The 12,500-nt window shown below is 37.8% G+C and overlaps 2 protein-coding genes across 2 annotated transcripts in view; one reads left to right on the plus strand and one right to left on the minus strand.

The window, feature by feature from the left end:
- Positions 1-5,915, plus strand: part of LOC125036906 (pentatricopeptide repeat-containing protein 2, mitochondrial-like) — a 9,297-nt gene extending 3,382 nt beyond the window's left edge. Inside the window, exons 4-8 of the mRNA XM_047629853.1 lie at positions 1,598-1,792; positions 2,171-2,359; positions 2,702-2,824; positions 5,005-5,112; positions 5,361-5,915. Coding sequence (XP_047485809.1) covers positions 1,598-1,792; positions 2,171-2,359; positions 2,702-2,824; positions 5,005-5,112; positions 5,361-5,519 — 774 coding nt within the window. The 3' untranslated portion in view covers positions 5,520-5,915. The remainder of the gene's footprint in view (positions 1-1,597; positions 1,793-2,170; positions 2,360-2,701; positions 2,825-5,004; positions 5,113-5,360) is intronic.
- Positions 5,916-10,550: 4,635 nt separating this feature from the next.
- The window catches only part of LOC125036907 (peptidyl-prolyl cis-trans isomerase 5-like), a 4,454-nt gene continuing 2,504 nt past the window's right edge, over positions 10,551-12,500 (minus strand). Inside the window, exons 2-4 of the mRNA XM_047629854.1 lie at positions 11,894-12,101; positions 11,595-11,779; positions 10,551-10,897 (exon numbers count right to left, since the gene is read on the minus strand). Coding sequence (XP_047485810.1) covers positions 10,769-10,897; positions 11,595-11,779; positions 11,894-12,101 — 522 coding nt within the window. The 3' untranslated portion in view covers positions 10,551-10,768. The remainder of the gene's footprint in view (positions 10,898-11,594; positions 11,780-11,893; positions 12,102-12,500) is intronic.

Here is a 12,500-nt window from a genome sequence, read left to right on the forward strand (position 1 = left end):
TCCTATGCACTTTGCACTATGGCCAATAAACCTCAGCCATTTATATTCAGGATGGTAGATGGTAGATCTATGGCTGATAGATTGCAAAAGAGATATAATAGTTTTATCTTGCTAGATTATATGTGGTGGGTGTTTGTGGGAGAATGAAATACAGAGGCCATAACATCACTGGTCGTAGCTGCAAAAATTCAGTCTTTGATTACCAGGTGTGGCTTGCGATTTTATGCAGATTATTTCTTAAAGGTAAAACTACTTTTATGTTCTTAGTTTTTTCTCTTTATTCTTTCCCAATCTTTAGTGGATATTTACCTTTCTTTCATGTTTCCTTCTTTTGCCATTCAATTGCAAAAAAAAATGAAACATAAAAGAAAGGTAAATATCCACAATAGTTTGGGAATGAACAATGAAAAATGACCATGGATATATGTACTGTCCCCTGTAGTTTTTGTGAATTTTGTTACATACAGATGGCTCCACATGTGCTCAGCCACCAAGGAGTCTATTAGTAGGCCCTAGTGACTGCCTGATTTTCCCATTCCTTGAATTTGGGGGAAAATATGTTTTTCTTTTTAATACTGTTGGTACTGTTACTATTCAATTTGATAATATGTATATGGTCAGATTGGAAGGATTAATAACTGACTCCTTGGTGACTAAACACTTGTGGGCATGACATGTACTCTAGCCATCCATGCCGATTGGGTTAATTGTCATAGCTTAATAATATTCCTTTGCCTTTGTTTCCTTCCGGCCACTGAAGCAAATGCAAGAAAATTGAGCAGAATGTTAATTTTGTCGTCCTTTTATTTTCTTCTTTATCTTCTTAATTTTCATACTGTTAGACCCTGTTCCTTTCTTTTCTTGGGCATGTGATCTTATGAAGAAAAGGGAGATAAGAGGGGGGGAAAAAATATATATATATTTACTCTTTGTTTAAGCTTGCTATAAAATAGAGAAGTTAATTCAGATTTAGGAAATTAGTTTTTGCTCCCATGCCAGCTGCCATTATCCTGTACTGCACTAAATACATAATTACATTAGATAACTTGGTAAATATGAATATGTAGAAAGTTAAAATTGGAGTTATTGGCTGTTCATTTATGTTTGTGAGGTAGTGTTGATTCATATTCAGCACATAAAGATAAGGTTCATCTGTCTCATTGTCCCATAAATCCTGAAATGACAACACAGGGTAGTTAACCCCATATTGCTAAACCTTGCTTTTATATTGCTCACATAACAATTCCTATCGAATGAAATTTTGTTGAAAATCTCTTGATGAATGGCAAAAGTTGTATGAAAAGGTGGCACTCAAAAAATGTGGCGATATTTACAATAAGAACTCATCTACTTTCAATTTCTTTGCCATATACTTTGAAAGATCCTGGATTCAAGGGTCATTATTATCTCTAGATGCAGTGTCTTCTGAGATGAGAATGTAAAAGTGGTAGATCTGTTAGTAAATGTAAAAGTTTACACAAGTAATTCTCTAAGAGTAAGATATTTTCCTGGTACTGGTGTTTGTATGGTGGATGTTTATTTTCTTATATTAACTTTTTAAAGAAATATTTATATATCTTATTTTCTTTTATTTCAGGCTCTGAAATCAGAAGAACTGGATGGCTTTTTTGATCAGTTAGCATCTTACCAAATAGTTTTGGATTTATTGTACGAGAAAGAGAGGTACGAAGATGTCATTGACGTTTTTAGAAACCTACAGAATAAGCGACTACAAGGAACCAAATTCCCCAAAAACTGCTTCATGATCGTCATTGCAACATGTTATAAGATGGTATGATATTATGGTGGCAAAGAAACTGGAGGAGTCTTTTATTTTATTTGTTCGTTCTGTGTGTGTGTGTGTGTGTGTGTGTGTGTGTGTGTGTGTGTGTGTGTGTGTGTGTGTGTGTGTGTGTCTGTGTGTGTCTGTGTGTCTGTGTCTGTGTCTGTGTCTGTGTCTGTGTCTCTGTCTGTGTGCGTGTACAATACATTTGATCAATTTATAAAGTGTTTTAATGAGTAGGAATATAAGGGTTTTGGTCATCTATAAAGATTTGAATTATAACTAAAAGTTAAATAACCAGTACGAGGTTTCATTTTTATTCCTGATGAATTCTTTACTAATAAGTATCAAAGTTACATTTTAATCTCTTTTTCCTTACTCTTGCAGAACAGTCAGGAAAGCTTAAAAATGGTGTTGGATTTTATGAAGGAGGCCGAGGAGTCTGGCATTTCTGTTAACCGCAGATGTCTCATCTTCATAGCAGCTCTGGCCCTAAGGCAAAATCATCCGCACATTAGCCTTGAATACCTGGCCAAGGCACGGAATGTCTCCCACATTGCTATCCGTAATCTGCGAGTAAGTGTCAGCATTGATGGGAACATCTGTCTTCTTCTTCTTCCATATTTTATATACTTAGTTTGCTGGGACATTGAAAATGAACTTGGTCCCAGCATTTCTCTCTCTCTCTCTCTCTCTCTCTCTCTCTCTCTCTCTCTCTCTCTCTCTCTCTCTCTCTCTCTCTCTCTCTCTCTCTCTCTCTCTCTCTCTCTCTCTCTCTCTCCAGAAAAGGATTTTTTTTTTTATTTCCAAAAAGGATTTTTTACCCTGAAATATATTAATTTTCTGATATACACCAATTTATTTCCTGAAATACACCAATTTATTTCCTGAAATACACCAATTTATTTTTCTTGTCAGATTCTGGCCCTGGTAGACACCTCTCGCATAGAAGAAACCCTTCCTATCCTCCGAGGTGTCGTGCAGATTGACATCCCAGACAACAGAAGGCCCGGAAAGAAATCGCACATATTCAGGGAAACGGTAGGGAAATTCTCTTCTATTATATAAGTTTATATACATTAAGCAGTGAGACTTTTGACTTAAAAAAATATTGTGATAACAAGATTCAGCAATTTTTCTGCAAAAAGGAAAGACCAAGAAGATTGCTATTTAGCCCCTAAAGTGCATTTGGACTTGTGATGATTCATCTGAAAAAAGGCATGAATCTCATGATCGGGAATTCTTGTCACCAGTGTTTTCAAGTGCTTTAACCTAATGACGATAGGTATGACTTGTACGTCATGCCTGTGAGTTTACTTGTTTGCTTTTACACATAGATGGCTACACTTGTACTGTCACCAATGAGCCAATTAGGAGTACTGCCTGTCTCGCCCATTTACCCTTTTCTTTGATTTACAAAAATATTTTATGTTATCTTATTTTGCTGTTACTAATGTTTATTACATTATAGTTATTATGTTTATTATAAAAATAACACCATCGATATTCCTAGCACTAGTAAAAAATACTTTTTTCCTGCCAATTCACATCAGGTACGGTCAAAAGGTCTACTAATTGACTCCTTTGTGGCTAAGCATTAGCAGAGCCATCTATGTGCAGAGGCATTTCACAAAAAATATAGAAAATGAGCACAGCATTTCCCAGATTTTTTATTAATTTTCCCCGGCGGCATTGGGTTAAAAGCAATCCAAAACATATGATACTACAGAGATAATAAATGGGAGTTGAATAATATAAAGCTTCAGAGTATTTTCTTGCCCAGAGTTTACAAAGATGCTGACAAAGGTACAGATAAGAAAAGAGGGGTATTTCAGTCAGAAACTTTAGAATATGATATATATATAGTAGCTAATACAGTGAGGACATGTTCATCGGAAACCAGAATACCACATGTTCCACTCCATTCATTAAGTGTACAGATATCCCTTGGCAAAGGTGTCAGTACCTGCATTTAGAGAGATTATCACTGATATTCAGCTAATTTTAATGTAGCTTGACCAGTGTACTGATATTTATAAGAAACCTGAGCAGTTAAAAAAAAGGTATCATAATTACTTTTGTTTTAATTATGATAGCTTATGATGAGTGACTTTCAGAGGCATTTACTATGTCAGTTCTTTGTAAAAAGGTGAAATAGATAATGCCAACGTTGCTCAGTCAAAAAGATTATTTTCTTCATGTAAAAACTACTGATGTACAGTGTGACCTAGTGAGAAATAGCATTAATTTTACATGTTTAACACAGATTAGTATTTAAAAAATTCCCCAAAAGTCTGTGTAGAATTAAATTCACAAAAAAATACAGTAAAATTAATTAATGATTAGATTAATTAAACAGAAAAAGAGGCCTCAGTCTCCTAACCCCCCCCCCCCCCCACACACACACACACAACAAGAAGAAGCAAGGGATTGGGGTGTAGGTCATGTAGAATACTTATTAACTTCTGGTGGCTGAGCATTGTGTGGAGTCATCGATGTGTAAAGACAAATCACAACGAAAACTACAGTGGACATTACAATCGGCAGAGATGGAAAAATACATGCCATGTCCACTGTAATAGAAGTTTATTTATTGTATTTAAACATAGATGGTTCTACAAGTGCTTAGTCACCAAGGGGTCAGTTATTAGTCCTACCTATCTCACCTGTTTACCCTTTTCCTTAATTTTTGGAAAGTGCCTTTTGTATTATTTCATTGTCTTTAATAATACTAAGACTTAAATAACAATAATCAATAAGAATAATAATAGTATCAATATCAGTAGTATCAAAAAGAAAAAAACATTTTCCCACCAATTCAAGGAATGAGGAAATCAGGACCAGTCACAGGTCCCACTGCTAGACTTTTCCTGGCTGAGCACATGTGGAGCCATCTGTATGTAACAAAATTCACTAAAAACTACAGTGGGTCTTACATAAGTCATCCTGTATGTTTTGTCTGTATTGGATATTGTTTGGTATTTGTCATTCATGTGTTTTATATCTATCTTATGTCTTGTAGGTGTTGGATAGATTAGCATTATTAAGCTTTCTGAAATATCCACTAATGCGTCAGCCACAACAGCTACACCAAAATTAATCAGCTGTATAACTGTCTGCAACATTTTGCACCACAAATTTAAGTTCTGTTTTTTTCTCTCTCTCTCAAAAGTAATTAAGTTGGGTGTAAGTATATAGAAATACAATGACTTCTGTTACAGATTGAAGCTGTAGAGGCAGCTGTGCAGAAGAGCAATGATAAAGAACTTATTGGAGAATTTAAACACCTACTCAGAAGTTTAGAGGAAAATCATCATATAACAGAAAATGTAAGTCAGTGTGATAAACAATCTTATCTTTTTGGTAATATTTATGTATATGTATTTTCTGGAAGACTTTTCAAAAATAATATAACTTGTTTATATGAAAACAAATAAGGAATGGTTTCAACAGTGCCACAACAGAACTTTTAACAGTGAATAATTAATCAGTGCAAAAAGTTTGGCATACAAAATTTATGAGAAAGCCAATTCTTACATACTTGGCTTTACTAATATAATCCTATTTTCTCCAACAGAACTTAGACAGATATGTAACTGAACCCATTGATATCTTTAAATCAAATGAGAAACAGGACAAGGCAATGCTTGCAGCGTCCTTCTACAGAAATAGCAGGACCAAGAGACACCCACAGAAATATACTCAGAATAGAAAAGGACTTATGGAGAGAGAATGAAAATTTCAGAATTCACCTTGAACAGTGACAAATATTTGGACAGTTTGTATAAAAAGGAGTGCTTCTGGTAAACACTTATTTGCATACTTTATACAATGTACAACAATGCCTGTATGGTATGTCTCTGGATAAACATCATGGTGATATATTGGTGAGGAATGTTTGAATGAGAAATAGAGTTAAGGCACAGTTTGCCAATTTAATGTATTGTCAGTGAAACAAAATATTAAATTGGTTCAATGTGGTACAACTTGTCCATTCTTATTCCACTCTTTTGGTATCTTACCCTGTTTTTTTCACTGTGGATAATAATGTAAATAATGTAGTATATTGTAATATCCTTATTGTTGAAAATGTTAATACAATTCCAAAATTTCAATAAAGAATGAAAGGTCACCTCTGTTTGACTTAACAAGTAATGCAGATACCAATGTATTTGCTTTTGGTCAGACAACAGGAACATCAACGTCATTTGTACTTCCCTTCAACAAGTGTGCAATCATCATCCAGTAACCTATTTTTATCACAATTTTGGAGAGCTACTCCTGAATGTGGGTATAGCTATAGATTTAGAATCATCAACCACACCAATGGCTAGATAAAGACTAATGCATAAATCCCTGTCCATGTGGCATAGCAGTGCCTATGCCCCTCCAACCCCTTGCTTGTTGTGCCCACTTATCCTAATAATTACCTCATTTTTACTCTTTTTACCACATTTATTGTTTTGACCATTAACCATTTTGAAAATCCACAAACATTACCTTATTTAACAAAAAGAAACTTCCTTACCGGGGGACTTTGCCCCTGAGCCCCACACTATCTCTATAATTTGAATATGCCGCTAATGACATGGATGATGACTTGGCAGACAATTTTCAGTAATAAGTAGCAGTGCCTACGGGCAATGGGTAATGGTTAGAAGAAATAAATGTGCTAGACATCAAAGGTCATATAGCACTATGTTAAAGTATTGTGGCAAAAAGGGCAGAAATTAGTTAATGATCAGGATAAGATGTGTTAGATGTCAAAAGTTGTAGAACGCTGTAGGATAGAACATTAGTGAAAAGGGTATGGAGGGGGGAGCAAATGGAATGCAGTGGGGATTTGTAAAAGGATGTGGTTTAAAATATTGGGTGATCAGATCAAATGGAGAGTATGTGTCTGAGGAATTATTATTTATTGAAACTTATTCATTCAAAATATAGTGATAGCATGAAGCTTGAGGGTATCAAAAGTCATATGGCACTATGGTAAAGTATAATAGTGAAAAGGGTTCAGAATGAGTTAATGATTAGGGTAAAGCTACAGATTTAACAATACTAGAGGATAGTATGTAGTGAAAAGGGTAGAAAGGGGGAGCTGATGGGGTACAGTATAAGGTAACGGTTGTTAGAAGAGTAAGGAGTTCTGGGAGTAGGGAATAATGACAAATTATTGTGATGAAAACACCAAAAATACATTAAGGATTAGGATCAGTGGACATCGAAGATCAAGAAAAGGAAAAGGAAAGAAGATAAGACCATGCAAAATTAGTCGAGGCGAGGGCTGAGGACCAATAAGGGATTTAGAGGGTGGATGAGGGAGCAGATCATTCTCCTAAGTCATTTTTATGAACTTTTGGAGGTCAAAGAGTTTCTGTAGGGGAGTCGGGTAGGGAGGTCTGAGAAACAAAGGTATTCTTATGTAGAGGAGAAGAGGGAATAGATGTTCAAAGAGCAGAGGGAGAGGTGGGTGTAGGAGAGGATGTGGTAGGAGATGATGTAGTGTAATGTTTAGATTGTCTGGTGCGATAGGTAGAGTGAGAAGGGGGGGGGGGGCGTAAGCACCGAGGAAGTGGTAGAGATTGGAGTATCTGGATTTAGACTGGAAAAGTAATTTGATTGGGGGAGAGAGGTAGTAGAGGTTAGGTTGGTTCTGGGTAGAGGGAAGAGGTACTGGGAGAGATGCTGAGACTTCTAGAGATGGGAGGGGAGCAGAGGAGTACATTTTTGGAAAATTTATATATTTATTTAAATTTTTCTGCCACGTTAGCATCTAAGGTCATTAGCAGTGTATTCAAAATAGTGATAGCATGAGGCTTGGGGGCAAAAGCCCCCAGGTAAGGAAGTGTTATATGACATCAAAGATCATAAGGCACTATGGTAAATTAGAGTTGTGAAAAGGGTTAGGAACAAGGTAATGATTTGGGTAAAATTATAGGTTGAACAGTACTAGTAGGTGGTGTAGGCAGTGAAAGGGGGAGCTGATGGGGTACAGTGTAATGTAAAGGTTGTTAGAGAGGGAAGGAATTAAGGGAGTAGGAAGCAAAAATGAGTTTAACAATTAGGATAAGTAGACATAACAAGGGCATGAAGAAAAAGAAAATGAAAGGAGAAGAAAAGACCATGAAAAAAAATTGTTGAAACAAGGGCTGAGGACCAAGGCAGGGGTAATTCCCTGCATTGGGGCCATCCCCATCTCAGTGTGCTTCTTGTCTGGCCTTGCATAGGGTGAGGCATAGTTTGAATCTGAGAACTGCTATCTCAGATTTGAGTTTGTAGGCAGGGCAGCTCCTATAAAATAAATTATGGGAGTGACCACAATTGGCAGACATGCATGACTGAGCAGAGCAGTTTGAATGATCATGACCAGGTTGGGCACCTAGAGGGCTGTGGAGCAACAACGTTTGGCTGGGTGGCCAAAATGCCATCATATCTGACATTGACAGGGAAGGGGTCCATATGATCGGACAAGGCAGGACACTCCATCAATATGAGCTTTATGGGGGAGGTCATGTCTATGGATGCTAATCTTGGCAGTATTGGTGTAGGACTTGCACTGGTGTAGTGTAGAACTGGGCTGTCACTGCATCAGAGTTGACGAGGCATGCGACCAAGTCGTTTTCACAGTCTGACCAGTCCTTGTTGCAGACAGGACAATCAGTTGGAGAGACGGAAACAGTTCCTGTACGAGTATTAAGGGAGGAGAAAGGTTTGTCAGAGTATGGGGCTTGTAGGGGGAATCAAAAAATTAATCCCACTTGGCTGGGACAAAAAGGGTACTCAAAAGGCTTGTCGAGGTGGAAGCAGTGGAAGGATGAGGGCGGGAGGGAGATGGGGTGCTATGGAGAGAGGTAGTACTGTTGGGAAGATGACAATAAGGATGCAGAGTAGTAATGAAGTTGAGGTAAACAATGAAGACTAATAATGTGCAGTAGAAGATAGAGTGGATAATGTTGGGAGAGAGGAAAGGGTATATTCTGGAGGACGAGTAATGAGCTGGGTGGATAATTCAGAATGGATAGGGATGACCGCAAATGTCAAGAGGGTATTAGTATCAGTCAGGTGTGGTCAAAGGAGAGGCAAGGGTTGGGTAACCAATGAAATCAAATTTAGATAGGCTAGTTGATGAAGGGGCAAGCCTTAATGCCTTTAACCCCTTTGTGGCAGGTGAAGAACACTATAAAAAAAAAAAAAAAAAAAAACTACGCGCTGGCAATCAACGGCAACGCGCCGACTTTGAACATTTGAGTTTGGTACATCAAGCTGAATCACCACCTCGTAGCACTTTGGCGCGGCGTACAGCCGCACGGCACATTTCAAGCAGTTAGTTATGATGTCTAGAGACGTGACCCATCGTAAAGGGGTTAATAAGGGTAAAACATTATTGGCCATAGTGAGCCTGAAATAAATGGAAAAAGGAAACAGTACCCCCTCAGGGTCCCCATGAAGCCTAAGGGCTATATAATTAACCAAAGGAATATTGTGGCCATGGTTCTCAAAGGCTGATCATAACCGACACAAAGCCAGCCTTTCATCCTTTCAGCATGGCTCACGCATCTTAGAAAGTGGACAGAAGGGGACAATGATGAAGAGGAAAGGAAAGGAAAGGGGGAGAAGACAACCACGCTAAATTAGTTGAGGCGAGGGCTGAGGTCCAAGGTAGTGGTGACCCTAGTCTGTCTTCTAAGGCTCCCCTTCAACAGCATGAAAGGGATTAGGGGGTTCCTATAGACAAAAGGGAGTAGTTTGCCTATCAAGAATTTTTGCTTGTGCATATAGGAAAACTAGCAGTGCCGATGTAGGAGCATGAGCCAGTTCAACAGACAAGGACCAGTAATGCATCATCAATGCCAAAGATTACCCAAAATATGAAAATGGGGAAATTCTGTCCATCATATCACTGGTTGAGACCATGCTCCAGATCCCTTTTACTGTTAGACTATGGGCATGGCTCGATCCTTTTTTTTTTTTTTTTTTTTTTGTTTCCCCCCCACCTGTTCCTGGATCTGGGGCTCCCTAAACAGCCCCTTATGTTACTTTAAATGCACATGTATCCTGAAGGCATGTCCTGATGAGCAGGCATGCCAGTTAATAGGCACATTTGATGGGAAAAATCACCAGTCAGTGCCTGGCGACTCAGGCACAAAGTTAACCATTATAACCCTTCACATCAGTTACTTGCAATGGGTACCCATTAAGCTACCTAGTATTTACTGGTCAAAAGCATGTACAAACCTGTTGAATTCAACTTTTGTAAATCTCCAAGTTTACAGAATGTTTAACCAACGCCTTGCTTGTTTAACCAACGCCTTGCTTATTTATCCACACTTCAATATGCTACGGGAATTGTAGGGCACACCTAACAATTCATCAACTCAGCAGACTTTCCTTAATTAAGGTTACTTCAGACAACATTTTTACCACTTTATAGGAATGATCATTTATACTCCCTAAACAATAAAATGAACTTTAAAAATTTACAGACGATGTTCCTTTTCAAACATTTAACAGCCATTTAATTCAAGACTAATACAGAAGATTACGGAGGTAAAGCATCACCATTAAACTGGAGCCTCTTGTCTAGGAAATGTAATGCCAAAAACTGATTTGAGAAAAGCAAAGCAATGCAGCATTAAACCCATGGGCTTACAATTCATTGTCCTGGAAAGGATAGGATAATATCTAGGGTTTCTAACTCGCACCTTCATAAATGGGACACTGCATTTATGTCTAGTTTCTGCCAATATTAGGAGAAAAACAAAGAATCTAATGTAGAAATTTATTACACTTACAAAATTTTGCAAGCCAGTACAGACAACACATTCTACTTGTCAACAAGTATTTTTTTTTTTAAAGTAACAATGCGACTATCAATATTAACCGTTTTGCCCACGATTCTGTTGGAAGAAAAAAAAAAAAAAAAAAAAAAAATGCAAAGCAGTTGTGCTGAGACATTACTTTTTATTTAATAAAGGAATGTTTCTATTATTGGACACCCTCCTTTGTCACACTGAATGGGGTTTCTACTGGAATAGCTCCAGAATCAGCAATCTTGACCTCTTGAATGGGCCGGTCACCTCTAGTTTGAACTGCTTCAATAGCCCTTACCACATCCTGTTTAGGGGGGGGAAAAAAATAAAGAATAAATATTAAAAAGATAGCACATGTAATTGCATTTTTCCTAAAGCCTGTCCACATGAGGACATGATTAGAAGGCACAAGAGCAGACACCTGTAAAATGGACGTAGGCAAGAAACCAGAAACTACTTGTTTACCAAATAGTATGCCTGCCCTTGTGCCCACTGCACCGACAGGCCTTACATGTTAATTAAATCTTATCATTAAATGTTTAAATGTTGCAAGATATCTGTAGTCTACATAAATATATAAACTTCAGATACTAAATTAAAATTAAAACACTGCTGCAGTAAAAGTTTGATATCAAGTCTTCAAAATTTATAACTGATACAAGTTTTGATGCAAGATGTAGATGTACCATCTAACATGCAATTGAATTTGCTAAACAGCTTTAACCACAGCTAAGTTATTTATATGGTGGGCAGGTATTTGCCTTCTTACTGCTCAGAATAGGACAACACCCAGCAATGCTGTCACCTCTGCACTTTCTACATTTAAACACATTTAGCAACTAGTGCTTGGACTGGTTCCTTGTTCAACAGTACAGGGAGCTCTATCTTGTGAACGGTGGAGGCTTGCTTGCCTTTGCCAGAGGAAGTGCAGAAGCCACAGCACTGGACTTGTGTGAGCAGTGATTAAATGAAGACCAGTAGAAAAATACCTTCTCACTTACCATGCCAGCTAGCACTTTGCCAAATACAACGTGCCTGCCATCCAACCATGGGGTCTTCACAGTAGTGATGAAGAACTGAGATCCATTGGTGTCCTTTCCAGCATTTGCCATTGAAAGCCATCCAGCTCCATAGTGCTTCAGCTTGAAGTTCTCATCAGCAAACCTATCTCCGTAGATGCTGACGCCTAGCAAAAGAAAAATGTAATCCTATAATTATAGTTCTACTAGTATTATACACAAGCAAAATTCTTTGGGATTCACAACACCCAATTTTAAAACTACAATTAAATACTACATACCTCCAGTTCCATCTCCTTTGGTAAAGTCACCACCCTGAATCATGAAGTCAGGAATCACACGATGGAAGATTGAGCCCTTGTAACCAGATCCTTCAGGCCTGGTTGCCAATTCCTTGAAGTTCTTCGCTGTATTGGGTACGGTCTTTCCAAATAGTCCAATTTCAATACGTCCTTTTGGCTCACCGCCGATGGTGATGTCAAAGTAGACCTTTTGTAAAGGAGAAAATAATTAATTAGTGTACCAAAGTTTCTAGTCCCTTCTTATATCAAACACAAACCATCTTTCAAGAGACCAGGTTAAAGGCTTCTTGATCAAAATAAATCTGGATATTCATCCAGCATACCAAATACATAATCAAGGGAGAGCAAATATGCCAAAAAGTGAATAAGTGGATATGCATTTGATGGGGGGCTGGGGGAGAGACCATATTAAAATATTAACTACAAAGGATAACTACTACAGAAAATTTTACTACAGGAGCCCAAGGCCTTTACTCAAACTAAGGAAAACCTAAATCCCCATCCTCAACAAACAACCAAAAAGATTGCCAAATGAACAAAAATAAATGTCCAAATAGGGGCTTTGTCCCTAAACCATCTCTCCTAG

This window comes from Penaeus chinensis, chromosome 22 (genome assembly GCF_019202785.1).
Source record: "Penaeus chinensis breed Huanghai No. 1 chromosome 22, ASM1920278v2, whole genome shotgun sequence".
Taxonomy (NCBI): Eukaryota; Metazoa; Arthropoda; class Malacostraca; order Decapoda; family Penaeidae; genus Penaeus; species Penaeus chinensis.